Source organism: Ornithodoros turicata, chromosome 6, assembly GCF_037126465.1.
Source record: "Ornithodoros turicata isolate Travis chromosome 6, ASM3712646v1, whole genome shotgun sequence".
NCBI classification, from domain to species: Eukaryota; Metazoa; Arthropoda; class Arachnida; order Ixodida; family Argasidae; genus Ornithodoros; species Ornithodoros turicata.
In genome coordinates, this window is record NC_088206.1 from 62,737,503 (window position 1) to 62,758,618 (window position 21,116).

The following is a 21,116-nucleotide window of genomic DNA, read 5'->3' on the forward strand; positions in this document are numbered from 1 at the left end:
ACATAGAGTATCAATATTTAGTCTGTGCGTCTAAGAGGTAGCAGGGTATCTGTTTTGACAGTTTGCGTGAGCATATTCATGCGTTTACAACACAGTTTCCACAGTTCTGCGTTAGTTGTGATGACTTTGGATCCCCCTGGCCCAGCAGTTTTCGTGGAAATAACGGATTAAACCCTATTTTTGCTAATTTGAATCGGGCATAATCGGGTATACAACCCTAAAAAGTCAGGCCCTCGCTACAATGACGTATAACATGTTCTTCTAAACATAATAAAACAATGATGAGTCCAAAACAGGCATGGAAAATTTATTGTTGTGCTTATAATATACAATGCAGACACCCCTGCATGGAAGAGTTTAAACACAAATTAAATGCAAGGTAGTCACTGCACTTTTGTGACAATGAGGACAGCTGCCGGTACCAACCCTGCAAACAAAATGATATAAACCTGTTACGAAAATAAACAAATAAATGCAGTAAACTCCTCAATTTGTGAGTAATATTCAACTTCAAGATACCCAGGCCTGCGAGCGGCACTTCATAATCCTCTTCCTTGAACACCTTCCGCGGGAACGATGTCATCAACGTGAAGGGGGCGTCCCCATCTGTTCGGTGGAGCTGCACGTAGAGGCGAACTGCAGCTAGCTGTTCTTGAGCACCAAATGTCTGGGTCAGCGTCTCCCCATTGGTAAGACGGATCTGTTTGTAAGTGATTAGGATCAAGTTCAAAGCACGCCTGATAAATAGCAAGAGATTACAACATTTTCTTCTTCAAAGTGTTCATGTACAAACGTGTAGAGCCCTGCACGAGCCGACTTTTCTGGACCCTACCTGGCCCGGGCACATCGAAAAATGGCCCGGCCCGCGCCTGGCCCAATGGCCCACTGAATAGAGCCTGGCCCGGGGGTCTACAGTAACCCCTGTAACCCCCGGCCTTCCGCAGCCCCTGGTCGATGATGTATGCGGAGTAAACTGACACTATAGTTCCGCAACCGACCGGGACGGATGCGACAGTCCCTTTAAGGGTGCGCTTAAAAAATTTGAAATTCGCAGTCAAACCTCGTCGATCATATATATGTGGCAATCTGCGTGATGGGGGCATGCTGCACCGTATTTTCATACCTGGAGCTTGCATTCTGAATAGTCCTTTGGAGGCGCAACCAGCTCTTGAACTGGGGCTGGCTGAACAGGCTGAGGTAACGGGTCCATGTTAAATTTCTGACGCCGTGCCTGCTTGTCTCGTTCAATCTGTTCTAAAACTCTTTGCCTGAAATAAGAGCACACAATATATCCCCTCATTTTATACGCTCAATGTAGCTGAAAGGCCGACGTGCAGAATGTTCCAGTTTTCCAGCAGCAAGTGATATTTTGAATATATGTAGTACTGCAAAATGGTGACCATATCAACCAGATTTTAACCATATTTAATGACACAAAGCATCATTTCAAACTATTTTCGCTACTAAATAATGAATACCACTTACCGTAAAAGTAAATATAAATGCTATGAAATGTCTCATTCTAAGATGTTCAAGTCCCTGCTACTCACTGTGAACCTTGATTTATGAATCCCTCGTTTTTGTGAACGAGTTTCCGAGGAACACGTGCCGTTCATAAATCGAGGGTCGACTGTAGTACGGTTTATACGGTAATTTTTAGATGTTAAAAATTCACATTCAGAGGATGATGACAGGGCAACGCATGCTTGGGGAATATTTCGCAGGACCTTATTTCTTCCGTTCTACAGTTTTCATTCCTGCTGTCCTTCACGGCAGCGTGATGCACCCCAACTTATTCATACGACGTCATCCGCAGGAGAGCACCACTGTCGCTAGCAGATTTGCCGCCATAATGTACGTCCTCAGGTTTTGACTGTCCAGGCTTTCACCCACATCGTAGCCACCGTACATTTGGAGTCTCGAAGTTATTGCACTGTGTGAATATTCTTTGTACCCTTATCCAAGCAATTCCATGTTTTCCAACGTTAATACTGCTCTATATAGCATATGGCAGCGAATGAAAACCGGAACCAAACTTCAAGGGACCAACATCATGGCGGAGATTTCGCCTTTTTGAAGCTGCTCCCTGTGGAGGGGTGACGTCAGTGAGTAAACTCTATAGCCGACTGTTTCAGGTAGGGCCTATGCAGAACGCTAAGCTCAAGTGCCGGGTTCATGAAAGCAGGCATCTTGTTTCCTGGGGCATTAAAAAAGTTAGAATGCGGGAATAAACTGCATATATTTACACACCTCGAATTTGCGAATCTTATTTGTTATAAATTCCAACAATGGTATTTTTCTGTCTCTCTCACTCACTTATTTACACACACACACTTACTAGTGAGAGTTACTACTCTTACAGCATCATGCTACACCAATGCAATCCACAGAAGTGTCACAAATCGTGACACTTCGTCATTTGTTTCTGGGAAGGCATCTATAGCATCAGACAGGATTCCGAAAAGGGCAAGGTTGTGATACTTACTTTGCTAGCTTGTCTTCCATTTTTTCTCTCAGACGTTCTTCTGCAAGTTTCTTCATTTCTTGCTCCTCAATTCTGCATCACAGAAACACAAAGTGAGCTAGTACATACATATTAGACGACCTCGAGAGCTCGCTTGCGGCCACAGCTACGTACTTTTGCCGAGTATGTGCAATTTCTTGCCCAACCTTCCTGCGGCTCTTCTCTTTCTCAATGGCTTCCTTCTTCGCTTTCTCTTCCCTTTCTATTCTCCTTTGTCGAATAACTTCTTCCAGTCTGTTAACAAAATGGGAAATGAGAGGGAAGTGCACGCAGTTCTGAGATAACATCCCAAAATTCGTACAATGCGATTTCTTTTGGTTGTCCAGTGTGCCAGATATGCAGATTACGTATTTGAGGAGCATAGGTGAGAAAACCCATAATACTGAACCAAATTACGTCTACACACGGGTCAAAGATAAACTTTGGTCAACTTCCGAGTCAGTCTTGTCTGAGCCCCCTAGCTGCTCAACTCGTGCTCCACATGCACTGTGCCTATACTGTAAACGTATTTTTATTCATGGCGTATTAATTTTTGCGAATTGTGCATTCAGTCATTCGCGAAGTTATGCGCGAGTATTTCATTTTGCAGGATAAAAGTCAAGCTGTGTTCGCAAGTACAATTTTCCATGACCTTTTAGCGGTCGCGAAATTTTCGTGTTCGACACTTTTCGAGCACATAAAATCATGTGCATGTACTGTAACTAACATTGATCGAGCATCCAAAACGCTGCGGAATGAGGAGGGTAGAGTAGCATCTCAGCTGTTGCTGGTGGCTTATTGCCGCTGTTTCAGCCTTCCTGTTGCAGAACCGCTATTCGGTCAAGCTTCCCAACCGTCCTGCATTGCCAAGGCAAAGGATCGTTGTTTGCAATGAGCACGACTGATAGGGCTTGCGTTTGCCAGTATTTGCCCAGAGACAAGAGAAAGGCAGGCGATCTGTGGGGTGCTGTATTGTTTCCAGCACAGGTACAGGAGATGTGCAATGCCCGTACTGCAGTTTGCCCTTTCATATCATTCACGTTGGCCTGGAAAAGTGCTTATAGTAGCCCAAAACATAAGGCATTATAGAAAAGGCGTTCTGGCTGAGACTTTTCAAATAGGCAGCCTTTATATCGAAGGGGCTCGTTGGTTGAGCCTCACGCTGCCGCCGCTACTTATGGCATAATGTGCATGTAATGTAATTATTCTTTAATTTAGTTGCAAAATATGCCAACAACCAAGCGTTGACAAACGTAGGCCAGGAATTGGCATGAAGACGTGGCAGCGGACGACGTGTCGCTGGGCCTCACCGTTGTTCAAGCTCAAAATTATCTGTTTTCGATTCCCGAAAAAGTGCACATAGAGTGTATGTGATGCAGAACGGTGCAAAACTTGAAAACAGGGATAGGTGCATAACATGTACTGCCATATACGTGGCACATATATATCTGCACCTAGAAAGCGACAATGTCACTGGCGCCGTATTTGTTTTGTTGCCTAGTTGTAAAGCATGCCGACGAAACTTTATGCGAAGCTTACGATGATCAGTGTTGCCGCCAGGGGCACTGTTTTGAATAGCATTTTTTAGAAAAACTAGGCAAATTTTGCACCTTTTTGGAACTTTCCTGGCAATAAAAGAACACCTGGAGGTGTGTTCTCCTCCGTTCAGTCCAGTACAGATGGGCACGCGATCAAGGCAGCAAGCAATGGAACTAAATACAGGCAACATGTTGTTGACGTGAAACACGCGAAGTGAAAAGACGACCCGTCACCACAAGCGAAAACTTCTAGATAGATTGTCTAGAGAGAGAATGTCACGCCGTCACTAGATGGCGCTGGGGCCCCGTCAATATAGCGGAGTCGGGTTGGGTGACGGGCCCCGTCAATATAGTCACTACGTTTAAAATATTTGTGTCATCCGTGATTGTATTACCTAGACTCGAGTGTAGACATATTACTACCGCTATATGGCCACTCAGCTACACTTCAATTTTCAACATTTGCCCTGTGTGAAATGCTGCTGGGTGAATATCCGACATCTCCTTTGTGTCAAACATGGATACACATAATTATGGACAAAGAGCATCTTACTTCTTCTTCTTCTCAAGCTTCTCTTCTTCGGTTAGTGGTTTAACCTCCTCGGTGCTTTCAGAGAAGCTTTGATGACCTGTCTTAACTGCATGGAACTCCACTTCTGCCTCTGTCCTCAGCTTGCGACCGCAACTTCAAAAGACCCATCGAGTTGACGTCACGTTAAAACGCAGACATTGTACGCTGGACCCTTCACTACTTACTCGTCGCACTTTATAGACTTTGGCAACTGTGGAACTTGGTCACCGTCTAAATTTGCATTTTCGGATGTCTCTTTGCTACTACATGGAACGCCTGACATTGGAGAACTTGGAGGTTCTTGTTTAACCGCAACTTCATCTTTACTATCCCCTACAGTTGAAAAAGTACAAGCATTGTAATGTGACATTTGTTTCTCCGTAATGTACATGCCTTATCCAAATCAGCAAAGAGACAAACTACCTCTGGCTGCCGGAACTTGCGTGGGAGTTGGATCACTGACAGGTTCGCTTGTGTCCATTGGATCGTCCGCGTGCGCCAGCAACCTACCAAACACAAAGATTCGTGCATATGCCCTGCATTCCTGATGTCCACATTCGCCAGCTTACCACTCCATTGCAGACTCTACGCTGTTGTTTCCACATAGTTGCAGCGCTTTCTTCCTGCACATGGCACAACATGATTGAAACTGCCGAACAAGAATAATATGTGCCGATAGGTTTCAACTGCATCTACTTACGCTCTTTCCTCGCTAAAACCCATTTCCTTCAGTATGTTTAATTCGGCTGACATCCTGCTTGTCGACGCAAATATTTACACGGTAAAATTTTTAAATAAGCGATGTTTTCCACACAAACGCTAGCAAACTCATCGCCGAGTTTCTTCGGTGCCGATGCCGATTCCATATTCAATATCGCTCAAGCTCAAGCGCTGCGCTGCAGTTGTGTATCTCCAAAAACAATACCGCATTGCAGTAACTACAAAAAGCGCATTATTCGAAACACGAAACAAATCCAGTAATTTATTTTATGAAAAATATTTATGGTCGGAATGACGCGAACCATATATGAAAGCGAAACCAATGTTGATAGTAACGTACAGCGAAACCGCGGACTGTCGTCAAAAGTGCAATGTTGGCCTGCTTGTACAGTGTGTAATCGAGATTACTCGACTTGAACAAATTAACAAACACAATACATACACGGAGCTCGTGTGTGTATGTTGTCTTTCATTACTCTGTTCCTATTTTTCCGCTCTTGCAGGATGGACAGCTCGCCGTCGTCTGCTTGTGACAAGACAAACTTTTTTCTCTACAATAGTTATCCGCAGAAACAGAAATGCAACTATACATGACATGTACTCATAATAAATAACTGCAACACAAGAAGAAACGATATGGGGCGAACAGACTATATAGGCGTTCAGCGCAAACGGTTTTGATTTCATTTTCCTCTTTGTTATCGTTTGCGAAAGTTTTCTCCTGTCGGGCCGGTTTGGGGGGCGGACTTCTCGTGTGGCGTCGAGCACGAGAGGCCGTCATACATGAAAGATGTTGACGTGCTTGCTTCGTGCTCCGTTTCTTCTTTGTGACATAGGATTTCGCACTTCGGGGCCAAATGCAAAAAATACGGGACTTCGCAGAGAGGCTCGGAAACGGACACAGGTCAACGTCCAGGTATGCGGCGCAGGTGCTTATCAGCTGAATCTGCGCACACGAAGTTTCTGCCGTGTTTACATGTGCTGTGACGCTCAGATGGTCTGGTTCATTTGGTGGCTAATGGGTTGGCTTTTAATACGCTGCTGCTGTTCAATATAGTCTACTTTTCCTTGTTCGGCCGAACAAGGAAAAATAAAAAAAGAATCGTTATCCGGATAACGTTCCGAACGACCGTCTCGCTTTTAAACTTTCTGCTGCTGCTATGTGCCGGATATACTTGCCTCCCGTTTGCGGAATCATTTGCATGAAGGAAAATTTCTATGGGTACGATGTTGGCGAGTCAATGTTGTACTCGCAACACAACTTTTTGAATCATGCGGAGTGGCAGTTTTTCTCAGGACTGAAGGAGTTCATATGGCATTAAATCTGAGGGAGGTTTGTGCATAATACTGAATGTTGATGGGGTATTGGGTTCAGGTATTTCCCAGTACCCTCCAAAGATCTTAACCCCCCCACCAAGAGTACCTGCCACAAAAAAGAAAAGAAAAGCTGATCTGCTGTTCTAGTGGCAAAGCCAGGGAGGTGGAGGTTGGGGTTCAGAAGCCCCGGAGTTTCACCTTTGGTAGTGCATCTGGGAAAAGGAAGTCTGTGGTGAAATCTTCCCTGTGTGAAGATACGTTTTGGGCTAAGTTACTGATGGGTGTCATCCCCTCCCCACTTTCACAGAATTCCAACACCCCCAATGAAAACGCCCTGCAAATCCGTGGTTGCAGCTAACTGTTGAGTACCCAGAGTTTATAGAATGAAAATATTTTTACGGCATATACTGGCATGAATATGTGGACAATGGGGGTACATAATTTGATGCTCAAACACCTTACGCTGTCATTAGGAGCTATTGTCTGGGAAGCACCAGTTTCTTGAGGAGGAATTTACATAAAAGATGAATATGAGTACGGGAACTTATTTGTTCAATGGAACCGGCTCCCGTGGTATAGTGGTTAGGATGATCGCTTTCCACGCCGAGACTGGGAGGTGACGCAGGTCCGAATCCCTGCACTGTCTGAGGTTTTCCATGGGCTTTCCGGCAGATTTTCCAGATGAATGTTGGCACAGTTCCCCCTGAAGTCAGCCCAGGATGCATTCTAACCCCCCTGTCCCCCACTCCTTCCTGCTATCCTCTCTCCACCTGTACGGCGCTCACAGCCGCAGTTGCTTTGCGGTGCTAACACTGAATTTAAAAAAACAAAAAATTGTTCAATGTCCAGAATTGCTGTGCTATTTAAATTTACCAGTGCCTCAAAACTTCAGCACAGGCTATGGGTTTATTGTCTAGACCCTGGAGCAAAAAAACGTAAAAGGAATTCAACACAGACAAGAGTGGCTTCGTCACTGTAAAACCTCAAAGAACAGGTTAGAATGATGCAAGCCAGCTGGTGTACTGCAGAAAGAGGTAACATTTCCCCCGAGTTTAAGTCCTCGCCGTTTTGTATATGCATTCCTCAGACTCAATGTTACCTCTTTCTCTGATGCCTCACTTGGATCTGGTGATGAAATTTGATGCAGGCTTCACTGCAACTCCACAAAAATCTGTGCGGGGCACCTTCTTTCTCACTTTCCGGACTTTGGACGACAGGACTTTGCCGACTACGCGAAGTATGCAAAGGCACTGTTGCTGTATTGCTTCCCTTAGTTTTCCTACCCAACAGAGCATACTGTGAACACAAATTAAGCAGCTTATTTCAGAAAAACTCAACTTACCGAAACTCTGTTTAGTTAACATTAATGGAGATTTGCAAAACAACATGAACTACGTGCCCAACAGCAGCCTCTATGGACGGAGAAGAGGAAAATCTGTGATGAGGGGCCAAACCGCAGTGCAGGCAAAGTGCCAATCACGTTAATCAACTTCCTAATACGTACTAAAAACTGTCAGGATCAATACATAATTCCTCCACGCTATGGCTGCCGGAGCCGATATCAGGACTCCTAGCTGAAAAGGAATCTGTCCACTGTAACATATTGGCAATCTTACACTCGAGCTGATAAGCTCGAACAAAATTAAGTTCAGTATTTCACATGCAAGATGTCCTAGACCTGCATTTAATGAAACAATAGAAATCCGACCCGACACGTGTCACGGCTTCACATACCTGTACAGGGCAGCATCTCAGCAGAGCCTAACGCATTGTGTGCAAAGGGAACTGCATAGAAAGGTCACAGCGTCACCGAGAAATTGAGGAAAGCTACAATATTTAATCCTGCTCAAAGCAATACAGGAGGGATGTGGCTGTGGTGACCTGAAAAGTGGACGAGGTGGTGCTTTGTGACAATTGTCTTAAAATTTCTGCTGGTGCCGAGCGATTCTGTCTTGAAGTACTTCACCAGTGGATACATCAGAAAGCAACAATGAGGCGGAGTATGATCCTGGTATGGTCTAATTTCTATATTTTCTTTGTAATTACTGTAGGTAGGTTTCTCAAAAGTGTTTCAGAATAACAAATGCTCAATCCATGCAAGATAGGTGCGCGAGGTCATGTGTGTCGATGAAATTACAGATACTGCAAAATTACTTCGACTACTGGTGTGTGAATATTTGGAATACCGAAGCAAAAAAAAATCGTGCATTTGATTTGAATTCCGGATCAAATAAGAAATTTGATATTGAAAATTTGAATAGAAGCAATTTTCAAGCAGTTCATATTTGCTTCAATTTTAAATTTACTATTCACACAGCCCTACTTGCAACATTTATCAATTTTTATTGTGTTGCTCCATTTGCATACTGCTTTTAATGTTCGCAGTTGCCAGGTTATGTTCGTGAAGCATTTTTAAAAGTACTTTGTTGTTTTCTTTTCACACCTGAAACTGAAACCTATTACCACTGCTCCTTCAATGCCATACTCTATTTTGTTTCCTCAAATTAGGAACAAATATGGCCTTCAAATGTAATGAATAAAACGATAGTTAGATGTACAATGAACCATTAGTCTAATTAGATCACGTGAACACCAAAGACAAGTCTTCTAGATACATAGGTATGCGTGATGCATGGAAAAGCAGAGCATTAGATATGCATGTTATTATGTACATTAGGCAGTTAACTGAGAAATAAAGAATTGAGGGGGCTATCTCTCCGCTGGAGGGGTCCGGTTCTCGGCGTAGAATTTACTTTGCTGACTCGATTTATTTTATGAATTAGTCAGTAAATTAATAAATAAAATTAGATCAATGAAATTATTCATGAATTAAATTAATAATTAGTTAACTAATAATTAAAATTAGATTATATGGATTTGGTTAGTTTACTCCGCACCATATTGCCAAAATGTTCCTTGAAATCCGTATGAAATTCCTTAAGTGTCAGCTACTTAAACGATCAGAAAGACATAAACTACATAAAAAAAAAAAAAAAAAAAGTCACCATGCCACCACCTCTTTCCACTTTTCCCTTTCTTCCAGTCCCAAATGATGTCGGGCACCCGGCGAGACAGCCTGGTGCCCGAGGGCTACCTCACCACTCGGCGCGACAGCGGCGCCCTCCCCGAACACTTCCTGTCCGTACGACGGGACAGCTACGCTCTCCCCGAAAACTTCCTCGGCACGCGCAGGGAGTCCCTCATCCCCACCCGCAGGGACAGCTACATTCCCCCCGAAATCTTTCTCGGTCGCAGGGTCAGCCTCTTCCCGACCGAGAGCGGCGGACGTCGCTTCAGCATGGCGTCCAACCAGGCCTCGAAGAAGGCAGAGAGCGTGGCACAGTCGTCCGAGGCCCCGAGCGCTGCTGGCAGTTACTCGAGCTTTCGAGATGTCGTCAAGGATAGGATACTTGAGGACAAGGACAAAGACGTCAATCTGCTGGGGGAGCCAAGGGTCATATTTGAAACAGCAAGCGGAAAAGCTGGGATCGATTTGGAAGCAAAGGAAACGTTGGCCGAGATGAGGGTTGGAGAGGATGCGCCCATTTTGGAGAGGGTGAGTGAGAAGGTCTGAAGAGCTTTTGTGCGAAATGATTTTTCGTTGATATGCATCTGTAATGATGTTGTATTAGTACTTCCACAAGTCTTGTGTTTGGTGCAGTGCAAACGTCGACATGTTTGCATGATTAAATGTGAATAGATCACGAAGGCATGTACGTGAGTTGAATTATACGTTGATAATGATTGGCAGAAGCGCAAGGGTGCAGGCGAGCTGGTATATAATTACAACAGTGAAACCCGAGACACAGAGGAAAAGACAAGACGTTTTTGTCTTTTCCTCCGACTCTCAGGTTTCACTGTTGCAACGGATGACAAAATTTTCTACCATAAGACGGAAGTGGCTTTACAATGTCCTTTTGGAATGCTTTCTGGGGATTTTTTATTTCTGATCTTTCCCTTCTTCTATGAACGAGCCTGTGCTTGAACCGAACACAAATGATGTTCATTTCTTGTACTCAAAAACTTGAATTAGCATGCCCCTTTCTACAACACATTAAATGACATAAGATGGTTGTGTTTATTTCCTGCATAATATATTTACGGATACTCTGTATAACCTTGTCCTGATGAAAGCGGAGCCTCCACCTCAACGTTGACATTTCCCCCAGCTCTTATAGAAATAGTTTAACATTTAATAAACAATCCCTTCTATCACTTCCCTACTTTTGTCTGTCTTTCATTTCTTTTGTAACTGTGCATATTATATATTTGCAATCCCTGAGTGACGGGTGACTACGCCTGGAGTCGAAAGACGATAACACAAACAATAGACTGTTTGAAAACGATGAATGAAGCCCCGACTTAGTCAAGTGGTTCAACAAACACGGGTATCCATTGTTGCAGGATCTTATCATAGCCACAGCTTTAGTAAGGGATGCCATGGAAAGCTATCACTCAGACTTTGAGATGACGGAGAAGGCTGTCAGGTAAGATAACATTCCCAGGAGGAGTCTACTGATAGGTCTGGCTCCACGACTTCCAGACACCAGTAAAGGAACGCTGAATGGATTTTCCATTATGTCACGTTGCTGGTTGTTACAGCATCACGAAAACCAACATTTATTTCATTAGCTGCACGTTAGTACTAGTGCATGTGGACATGTGCAAATGTAAAAAATGTTGCTGATATGAGGCGCACAAAAAATGACATCTGATAATGTACCCGTTAATTTCCTCGCAGAACGTACATGGTATACCACCACTGGGTGCTGAAGTTCATGTTGTATGTCTTCATCCTTACTCATCATTTGCTGACATTATTTGAGCGTCCAGCAGTCGGCAACTGGGAACTTCCGCTCTGGGTAGGCTTCACTGCGTCTCGCACTTGTTATTGATTTCCTGCAGACAGTAAAGAGAAATCGTTATTTTTTTTCCATCACTAACAGGGAACATTGATGATTGAATCGTGCTGTCTAGCATTCTACATATTTCGCTTGGTTCAAGCCTCAAGTTTCAGCCGTGTCGAAGTGTTCTGGCGGGACCCTAAGAACATAGTGGTCATGACTGTGGTTGGGGCTACTATTATAGACATGATAATATTTGTGTCAATGTCGGCAACGGGCTTCGACCACATGGCCCTTCGTTGCACTCGACCGTTACGGCCGCTGTTGATGGTCAACTTTGCTGAAAATAAACAGGTACAGTGTTGGACCTCCATTTGCCATACTGGCACACTGAACATTGCATTTTTTACACCTTAGCCCTCTCTCTGTAGGTACGCAGAGCAGTGCGCAACATCCGGAATACCCTTAAGGAGATTATCTATGCTCTGATCCTGCTGTTCATGAGCATTGCTTTATTTGCACTTCTTGCTCTAAAACTCTTCCAAAGAAGGTAAGGGACGAGCAATGCGAAGCAGACGACGAAGGCTGGTGTGTACGGAGCTAATGACCTTTCCGCGCCTGCAGAAACCTTCACTATCCCGACGGCCGTCCATACTTCAGAGATTACTTCGACATATACTTCAGCCTCTACGTGTTAATTACTACAGCAAACCACCCAGATGTAATGTAAGTCAGCCTGCCTATGTCCAATAGCGTGCACGTGTCCTAACCAACTGCTCCACAGGATGCCGGCTTACAATGCAAATTCTCTCTTCGCAATCTTCTTCGTCATCTACGTGCTCATCTGTCTCTATATCTTCATGAACATCATCCTTGCTGTCATCTACTTCAACTACCGTGAAAACCTGAAAGTAAAAAAAAAAAAAAGAAGAAAAATCCTCTATTAATCTGCCAGTAGTCGACAGTGCTCAGTGTTACTTCGTAAATTTCAGATTGAAGTTCAGAACATGGTTGCAATCAAGCGCGACAACCTCTCAAGGGCATTTGACCTCCTCAAAGTCCGTCAAGGAGACAACTTTGTCATTACGTACAATCGTTTTGTCGCCCTCATCAACAGGATACCACCAAAGCGTAGTGAGACCACAAATAAAGTGTTGTGGTTTGTATTAGATCAGAATGGGGACAACAAAGTAGGTACGTTTCACAGACATGTTACGGATGTTCGTTCACGGACGTTATATTTTCTCTGTTCAATTTTGGTTCTAATAAGGTCTGAACTGAAAGTAATTGTGCCCATATCCTGCAGATTTGCCCGATTTCATGCACCTGGCCGACCTGTTGAACGTCCACATCGTTGAGATGGAAGAATCGCTGAACACGTTCCAGAGGTGCATACCTGCAGTATACAACAGCCGAGCCTCGAAAATTGTCAGGAACATTACAGCACATATGTGAGTTGTGTTGCAAAAAACTTCGACATATTTATTTTGCATGTGCTTATAGACTTTCCGAGATGTGGCATTGGGTGGACAAAGGAGGGGTGGGGTTAGACACGCATATGGTTTGGGATGCTGGTGGTTCTGCACCAGTCGTCATTGAAATCTGAATATTTAATCTTTCTAGTTGCAGCTATCTGCAACCACTCATGACTGGCAAGCGTACAAAACGGTAAAACGAAAGTACAAAAGCATTCCAAACCGTAGCAGGGTTAGGGTCAGTCGTGCATGGCCTGGTTAGAGTTGCTTCATGACAGACATAGTCCAAAATATTATGTCAGTGCTGTGTTCTGGTAGGCACACTCTAGGCTAGCGGTAGTAGTTTTATGAACTTCTTGAAAATGAGACGGTATGACTGGTTGAGGCTTCTGTAGCTGGAGTATAGACAAAACATGTCCTTTGGATGACATCTCATATTAACACCTCCGTAAAGTAATTTTGAAATGATTTTCGCAGATTCTTTCGCTACCTGTTTGACCTGCTCATCCTGGTGAACGCTATAGTGATTGGCCTGGATATTCACGAAGCAGAGTGGTTTTTCCTCACAGTCTTCACGCTTGAAATCCTGCTCAAGATTTACACCTTCGGATTCGTCAGATTTATAAAGCAAGCATGGAATGTGTAAGTCCACATTTTTCTGGCTTTTTACTCACGACTAATGGGTCACCGGTTAAATCACTGTCAGATTTGATGTCATAGTCATTGGCTCTGCGCTGATCGGAGCGATCTATGAGGAGATAATTGGAGATTCAGGTATGTAAGTCTGCAGTCATTTTTGCCTCGCTAAAATGTAGCCACGGTGTTCACTGAAACCTTTATTTTAAGTAGTTCTTAGTAAAGGAATAGGGCAGGATGGAGTAAAAGCTTCCCTGCTTTTAGAAGAGTGAAAACTGAATCACTGTTATCTGAGAGACGACTTGCCTGAAACTGTACGATTGGCGATACTCCTATAACAGCCCAGTGGGGGAAAAAATTAAGCTTTCTTAAATACCAGTACGTATAATTGACTACGCTAGAAAAATTGCCCCCCCTCGAATTGAGTATTTAAAGATTCGAAGTAAGTACCATACAGGTCTGGGTGGGCACGCTTTTCCGGCAATAAGGTAACTCTTCGGGTTGGTTACATAATTTTAATTTTCAGGCAAGTTCAGTTCAAGGGGAATTCATAAATGTACAAAAAAAAAGAAAAGAAAAGAAATATGTATTTACTAAGGTGGACTCAACTAAAGTGCTGCTTCACTACAACCACCTTTGTCTCTTCTTTCAGCAATCAACAAGAGAGCAACTTTAGACGTCCTGCTTGTGCTCAGAGTTCTCCGACTTGTGAAATTAATTCGCAACTTCAAGAAGTAGGGTGTGAACTCGTTTGACATTCAGTACATGTCAGTCATTCCTCGAATCATCCGTTGCAGATTCCGAGGAATAATAAACACCATCACCAATCTCGGACCCTCCATCCTAACGTTCGGCGGGGTACTTTTTGTGAGTCCCTCAACCGTTACTTCACTTATCCAACGCGGTACAGTTTTTTTTGTGTGTGTATGGTGTAACATAGCATGTGGTGAATTTCAGGCTGTGTACTACGTCTATGCAGTCATCGGCATGGAGCTGTTTCGACAGAAGATCACGTTCTACGGAGGATTTAACGCGACTGTCCCTTACTGTGGAAACCCAAAACTCAAGTACTCCGCATTCTACGCAGCAGGATACTGCAAGAACAATTTCAACAACATATTCAGCTCTTTCGTTGTACTTTTTGAGCTTATGGTTGTCAATCAGTGGCACAATATCCTTTTGCACCATTTTTCGTTGTTACATGTAGTTACATGTTGTTGGAAGCATTGGGGGCATAGAACACCACTCTGCCATTCTTTGTTGTGGTGCTCTCCTCCCGCTCCCCCTCTCATTCAGGAATCATGGTTGAACTTCAAACAGCAGTAAAACAAAGTGTGAGGAACTAAAATTTGACTGCATTCAAAGGCATCTGTGGGAGAGCCCACAGTCCTTTTGGTGCCCCCTCTCCCCCCAACCACCACCACTGCAACTTTCTCCTCCTCCTCCTCCCTCCACAACTGTTACAGACAGACCTACACAGCTCTCGACATTAGCAGGTCATATAAAGCTATCGCTTTAATAAGGCAGCACACCCATATCAGTGTCGCAGAAACTTTCTGTTGGAGCGTTGATTCAAGTAGCTCAACCATTACTGAAGAAAGGGGAGGGAGAGAGAGATTGTATCAAGTATGCTGTTTGTTCAAGAAGCTTTTCTTCTTAACAGTATCTCACTTTTGACAGAGGGCTTTGTCCATGTCACCAGCAAAGCAGCTAGGTTCTACTTTTTGATGTTCCACCTCTCTTGTGTGGTTATTGTCCTGAAGTGAGTCTGTCCTGCAATACAACTCTGCAGTTTATACTACTACAAACTAGAGATTTCACATATCTACAGTAAATCATTTTGATGCTTATGTGCAACGTTCCATCTCAGCATCTTCACAGCATTTGTGCTTGAAGCATTCATCATGGAGTATACCATAGATAAGACGAGACTGGAAAGTGCCGTCGAGACAAAGATCCGTGATATGGGACTAAAATTTGGAAAGTAAGTGAACTGAGGGATTGATTGCATTGCTTAGACTAAATGAATAACGTAACCCACTATGACAGGAAACCAAGGAAGAAAGAAGCTGAAGGCGAAGCGGAGACGACCATACCAAACGATATAAACGAGTTCAACGTAGACTCCGATCATAACACCCTCGAAGAATCGGGAGAGCATGGAAACACAGACCGCAATTCCACACTACCCGATATGTCAGCTACTGTAGATAGCCGATTCTCCATACGAAAAAGTAAGTCTAACAGTGCATAATTTTATAGTTCAGTCGACTGATAATGCAGAAGTTCTGCAAAAAGTACAACATCAATAGCTTATAGTTCACGCATAGGCTACATAGGACCAACATGGTGGCAACGACTTATGATTATCGCATTTCTTCTTAAAGAAACTTACTTGGCAATGAATCTCTTTGGCGACATCTATTGCCGTCACTTCTATTACAAATCGTTGTGAAGTATCGGTTTCTCACTCTGTCCTATGAGCATTTGCTCTGCTTTGTAAGCTGGTATTAGGACGTTTTTTAATGGATGAAATATGGCAGTCTTCAAGGAAACCAGACAACAAGTGCGTGCAGAACCCACGCCCCTCGATTGCCAGAGAAGTGTGCTGCTGGTTATGCCACGCTCGTACATCTTATAACCTTCGTTGTCACTGCGTCAAAAAAATCGTAATTATCATCATCATCATTAACACTCGCGCATCTTCCCGGCGACATGTCAAGGGGCGACGGACAGGACAGGACGGACAGGACCTGAAGTCACCCTCAAGCACATGCACATACATACAAGAACGAGGCTGCTGACATCTCGTGGACATTGTAATGGACATGACAGAAATCAACCATGCCTTGGTTGGTCATTGATTTCCGTGGCATTGGCATTTAAGAACATAGTTTACATCATGTTTCTTAATGCAGACAGCTGAACTTAATCAAAATTTAAAAGTGCACATGCATATGTGGTGCACGTGCAAACGATTTTGAATGTCCTCTGAATGTTTCGAAGCATTCTGAAGAGTTCAGGTTCCTTCCTCTAACATTACATGTGTCAGCCCCAGAATGAATGCAGTGCAAATATTATTCTGAACTAACATTACTATCTGTGAATGAGCAAAAGCCAGATTTATTCATGTTCAGATTTAACCATGCAAACAAACATGCGTGAGCGGTGAGATAGTATCCAATGTGCGGTTCGTAGCTTTCAAGGAAATATAAGAATCTCACCTGTGTTGGGATTGTGATCCACGGTCCCTTGGGTCCCACAGCATCGGCAGCAAGGTTTTGTGATTCCGACTTCTTTTCACTTTTTATAGGCTGAAAATGTCAAGGTTGGACTTATCTGTTTCTCATAATGAAGCAGTTCTTACTTAGATAACTGTGTACTCCAACATCACAAGTGCAGTAACATGTCAATGTTACTAACTCTTACACGTTCCAGCTGTTCTCCGACATTGTGTGAAAACAGTGTTGGTACCGCAGTTGATTTTAGCTTCCTCCAACCATCCTGACGTTTGTCTTCAAACTGGGAGGGCTCGAAGTGTCTCTGAAAAGAATGTCGATAAATGTTACAAGCTTCTTCGTGCCATGTTATAATGGCATGAAGAATGAAGGAGCTATTTTGCCGCTTGTTATGAAGCGGCAAAATAGCTGCTTCATACTTGTACTAAAGAAAGAAAGAAAGTAAGAAAGAAAAAAAGGAGTACAAAATCTTTGAGTAATTGAACAGGCAACATATCGTGTCCCAGAACATGATAACAGAAACAATACCACCGCAAACTTGCACTACACTGCAAGCTCAGAACCAGCAAAGAGTTTAGAAAATCCTGTTAAAATATACGAGGAACTTTGCTTGCTTGGTAGCTAAGAGTGGTCGGCCAGTGGTCAGGATCTTTGCCAGTTTTGAGTTGTCCTGTCTTGTACTCATGTTACATATCTCTAGTTTGCGTCAGCATGCCTGTCTTGCTGCACCGAAAAATGTTTTACCTCGCACAACTCCGAACGAGGTCTTGGTCTCCAATCGGGTCTGTTCATGTTCTTTACCCATTTGGATCTTCGTTCTCGGTCTTGGGGAAACTTGAACAGCCGTATACCTTTCTGGTTGTGACTGCAGCAGTTTAGAGCACAACAGCCGCCCATGTTCGAAGATCGTGGCGTCAATCACAGCAATCAAATCCGCTACTGACAGGTTCACAAGATTACATATCATACCCGTTAGCTTACAACGGGAGCGTAAATATGGCGGACGTCAACGGACGGCATTCTCCCTTTTAGCAACGGGATGGCGTTACGAAGCGACACCGTTACCCGGATTTTTTCCTACTAACAGGACGCAGTGCTGAGTAGTTGACGTGTGCTTGATTTTCCACCGTGCCAGGAAGGAGAACCATTATTCCCGAATCCGATCTACATGTGATAACTTTTGCGGTTTCGCTATAGTTTCGCTCTGATCCACGCCATATTGTACGACAGTGTTGCCAACTTGCAGAGACGATATTCCACGATTCAGTTGTTATTCCCACGGAGTGGCTGTTCCCTGCATAGTGTGCTGTGTGATGACGGCACAGGGCCTAACTTGTCCAATACATTGAAAAAGTACACTTGTATGTGTACACATATGTGGTACCTATATATCCGGAGCCATGCCGTATGGCAAATACCGCAGTGTACGGATTCTGGCGCTACCTCTGGGATGACGCGTTTATGCGCTCATTTATATTGGTATTTCTCTGTTCGTCATCCTTGCAATGAGTTTCAGATATTCTGAATGAGTTCGCTACCGACATTCCGCGGAATTTCTTTCTAAGCAGAGAGAGATTCGACAAAGCGCACCTCGTTGGAAACGTCACGAGTCAGGCTTTGCAAGGCGCTCCAACTTTCCATTTGCCCATGGACCCATTAATTAATTAATTAGGCACGACGAAAAAATAGTGGCGACTACAATACACGACTGCTGACAACATTCAGTTGGTTTCATTCACTCAGAGCGCTCTTTTGCCACCATTGAGGAATGCTTTGGACAATTTTTAATTGTGGGAAATTTTTAAATTGAACTTTAAAAATTGCCAAGCGAAGCTCACTTTTTTTAAAACAAATATGAAGTCCTCCACAGATAACCCAACAAAAACTATGTACAGTATCGCAACAGAAATAGTAACAAAAAAGTAAAAATTACGCTTTAGCCCCGCCCGCTTAATTTTCGCAAAGAAGGGCGTGCGAAATGTGCGTCTAGAGGAGGATGTGTCCCCACCTTCGTTTGTTTTGCCTTCTTTGTGGTAAGACGGTTGTCATCATAATCAAGGTCAAAGCGGGGGCAAAGAAATGTAAAACAAGAGGCGGGAACACTTCATCCTCTCCCCGCACCTTCCGTGCGCTTTTCTTTGCGACCGACAATCAAGCAGGCGGAGCTAAAGCGGAATTTTTACTATTTTTTCGACTATTTCTGTTGCGATACTGTGCATAGTTTTTCTTGGAGGATTCATATTTCTGTAAAAAAAAGTGAGGTTCGCTAGGCAATTTTCAAAGTTCAATTGAAAAAAAAAAATTTCCCTCAATTAAAAATTGTCCAAAGCCTTCCTAAATGGCGGCAAAATTTTCCATGTGGCCTAAAGTGCCACAATCCTCCGGCGAGTACGTTTCCAGTTAGAATTTTTTTATCACTTTAGGTGAAACACCCTGTATATTGCTGTTTTGCCACAGAGGCAGTTATCATAATATTACAAAATGTGTAATTCGCACTGGCTGATAATCTCCGCAGAACGAAGAGTGGAAGATATTCTAGTCATGATGTTCGAGGACGAACTGGAGGAACTGGAGATCATGGCGTTGGCTGCCGCCAACGTGTCCTGCACCTGTCCTTGCACGTGCGGGAAGAAACAAGTAGCGTGATTGTCACGCATGCACTTCAATGCAATCGACAAACGAACCGCAGTTGTATAGTGATAGCAGACGACAGCTCGTCGTAAAGGAATCAACATGCCCAAGACGCAGGTGCCCTTCGAGCGGTCTATGCGTGTGTCGAGAAGTCGGCGTATTTTTCTTTACCTTAAAGTTGTAAATAACTTATATTTGTTCCGGAGAATGCACCTCTTTCGATCATACTAACAGATATAGCTTATTGCTTCGTATGCTCTTTAACCTTTTTATTGAGATCTGACGTATATATATGTGTTACGACGTCTAAACCATGTTGATGCTGATTTATATACATAGTTTGTTTGATGACTACAACTTTGCAAATTACTTGTGTATTTGTTAAACTTGCACATTTAGCGCTTTTTTTTTTTTGTTTCGTTTATCGGTGCGTCAGTATCTGTTAAAAACTGCGTATATACTGGTTTTATCTACCGAGAGTGATGTATAGTCACTATAATATTGAGGTCGCATGTTTATGAGAGAGAGAGAGAGAGGAAGTTTCGCAAAAATCGTGTAAAAATGTATTTATAGGAGAATGGTGATTGTGATAGGAGCGACAATAATTTACTGAAAATAAAAAAAAATGCCATAAGAAGATAATGTTGTGAGATTTTTCTTTTCTTTTTGGAAGGAGGTTGAACGTCACTGATATGAACTAGTGACGCTGTTTGAGAAACCAGAGACTCAACGATCACTCTCTGCATCCACTGCAGCCTCCTTATCAGTATAAGAAGCACGCTGGAGGTCAGAGGCGACAACGATATCATGCCCCAAGCAGCTTTCGATTATTTCTGTTTGGTGCAAGTGTCGAATATCCAAGGAGCAGAGTGTTCACCAATCACCGGTGCGCCTGCGGCTGTGTGGTGGAACGTGTTTGTTTTGCTTTCTTTATATTTGCTTATAGGGAAAAGCAACAACAACATGCACTGGCGACAGTCACAAGACGAGCGATTGAGGAAAGTACAAGGGACAAAAAAAAAAGGAAAACAAGAAAAAGTTACTCAAAGAAAGAAACGAGAGAAGCAAAAACTGATGCAAGGAAATTTTGGACATCGTATAGCCGTGTTAATATGTGGTTAACTTGTTGCCTTATCAAACAGGGTGAAAAGTACACTCTAAGAAGAAAAAAAAAGGAGTAATTTTACTCTTTTTGGGGACTAAATGCATTGTCACAAAAATGAGTCCATTTAGGGAGTAAATGAATGTCACAGAGTGTGGACTACGTATCACGCTGTGTTCTAACAGTCCCCCAGGTAATTCATATGCACGAATGAAAATACTTTGAATTAAACCGCCAACCGTGATATGTCGAGTTAATGATATCTTGCGACATGCAATAGGGCACAATTTCGCGAGAAAGAGCCTCCAACTATTTTTTCCTCTGTGTGGGTGGAAAATATTCCTATGTTAGCACGTTAAATACAGGGTGTTCACAATTAAGCTTTCACGAGCGCTACGCAAACAGCGATGACAGGAAACCGGATGATAACTTTACGCTACTTGTGTAAGAAACAGGTGCTGCTAATTATGTAGCACCTGTTGAAGGAACAGAAAAATAGTAGCCAGTTTTCTTTTGTTCGCCTATTTATAAAGTGCTAGT

General features: G+C 43.3%; 3 protein-coding genes across 6 annotated transcripts; 1 reads left to right on the forward strand and 2 right to left on the reverse strand.

Annotated features, from left to right (window-relative positions):
- Positions 1-286: 286 nt before the first annotated feature.
- Positions 287-5,478, reverse strand: LOC135396933 (UBX domain-containing protein 1-A-like). 2 transcript variants are annotated; one of them, XM_064628175.1, is made up of 10 exons: positions 5,313-5,478; positions 5,182-5,235; positions 5,033-5,118; positions 4,798-4,945; positions 4,595-4,726; positions 2,639-2,758; positions 2,486-2,557; positions 1,124-1,268; positions 520-700; positions 287-427 (listed from the first exon to the last, which is right to left on the reverse strand). In XM_064628175.1, exons 1-10 carry the CDS (start codon positions 5,363-5,365, stop codon positions 384-386), a joined length of 1,035 nt encoding a protein of 344 aa, XP_064484245.1. In that variant the 5' UTR covers positions 5,366-5,478; the 3' UTR covers positions 287-383. The 2 variants fall into 2 exon arrangements, with proteins under 2 accessions (XP_064484245.1, XP_064484246.1); XM_064628176.1 differs by having other exon boundaries at positions 5,036-5,118; positions 5,313-5,477.
- A 553-nt stretch (positions 5,479-6,031) lies between these two features.
- Positions 6,032-20,116, forward strand: LOC135396934 (uncharacterized). Of its 2 annotated transcripts, none has more exons than XM_064628178.1 (19): positions 6,032-6,248; positions 9,905-10,205; positions 11,054-11,136; positions 11,391-11,511; positions 11,596-11,847; positions 11,925-12,043; positions 12,118-12,219; positions 12,278-12,404; positions 12,486-12,687; positions 12,800-12,944; positions 13,446-13,610; positions 13,675-13,742; positions 14,257-14,338; positions 14,402-14,471; positions 14,562-14,775; positions 15,276-15,366; positions 15,475-15,588; positions 15,654-15,838; positions 19,359-20,116. In XM_064628178.1, exons 1-19 carry the CDS (start codon positions 6,190-6,192, stop codon positions 19,487-19,489), a joined length of 2,631 nt encoding a protein of 876 aa, XP_064484248.1. In that variant the 5' UTR covers positions 6,032-6,189; the 3' UTR covers positions 19,490-20,116. The 2 variants fall into 2 exon arrangements, with proteins under 2 accessions (XP_064484248.1, XP_064484247.1); XM_064628177.1 differs by lacking the exon at positions 6,032-6,248 and adding an exon at positions 6,866-8,660 and having other exon boundaries at positions 9,693-10,205.
- Positions 11,360-18,089, reverse strand: LOC135396935 (THAP domain-containing protein 5-like). 2 transcript variants are annotated; one of them, XR_010423565.1, is made up of 5 exons: positions 17,588-18,089; positions 16,972-17,147; positions 16,829-16,918; positions 12,291-12,398; positions 11,360-11,548 (listed from the first exon to the last, which is right to left on the reverse strand). XR_010423565.1 is itself a non-coding variant. In XM_064628179.1 (5 exons), exons 1-4 carry the CDS (start codon positions 17,738-17,740, stop codon positions 16,255-16,257), a joined length of 360 nt encoding a protein of 119 aa, XP_064484249.1. In that variant the 5' UTR covers positions 17,741-18,089; the 3' UTR covers positions 11,360-11,548; positions 12,291-16,254. The 2 variants fall into 2 exon arrangements, 1 of the variants encoding a protein (XP_064484249.1); XM_064628179.1 differs by having other exon boundaries at positions 12,291-16,257; positions 17,034-17,147.
- Positions 20,117-21,116: the final 1,000 nt, after the last annotated feature.

Excerpts from the sequence above, each read along its gene's own strand:
- LOC135396933 (XM_064628175.1), bottom strand. The coding sequence starts at position 5,365 with ATGTCAGCCGAATTAAACATACTGAAGGAAATGGGTTTTAGCGAGGAA. Across the intron at positions 5,236-5,312 it reads GGTTTTAGCGAGGAAAGAGC|GAAGAAAGCGCTGCAACTAT; the intron begins GTAAGTAGATGC and ends TGCCATGTGCAG. Across the intron at positions 1,269-2,485 it reads ATGGAAGACAAGCTAGCAAA|GCAAAGAGTTTTAGAACAGA; the intron begins GTAAGTATCACA and ends CTCTTATTTCAG.
- LOC135396934 (XM_064628177.1), top strand. The coding sequence starts at position 8,640 with ATGAGGCGGAGTATGATCCTG. Across the intron at positions 14,776-15,275 it reads GGTTGTCAATCAGTGGCACA|TTTTGACAGAGGGCTTTGTC; the intron begins ATATCCTTTTGC and ends ACAGTATCTCAC. Across the intron at positions 15,839-19,358 it reads CCGATTCTCCATACGAAAAA|AACGAAGAGTGGAAGATATT; the intron begins GTAAGTCTAACA and ends TAATCTCCGCAG.
- LOC135396935 (XM_064628179.1), bottom strand. The coding sequence starts at position 17,740 with ATGGGCGGCTGTTGTGCTCTAAACTGCTGCAGTCACAACCAGAAAGGT. Across the intron at positions 17,148-17,587 it reads CTCGTTCGGAGTTGTGCGAG|AGACACTTCGAGCCCTCCCA; the intron begins GTAAAACATTTT and ends CATTCTTTTCAG. Across the intron at positions 16,919-17,033 it reads TCGGAGAACAGCTGGAACGT|CCTATAAAAAGTGAAAAGAA; the intron begins GTAAGAGTTAGT and ends TGACATTTTCAG.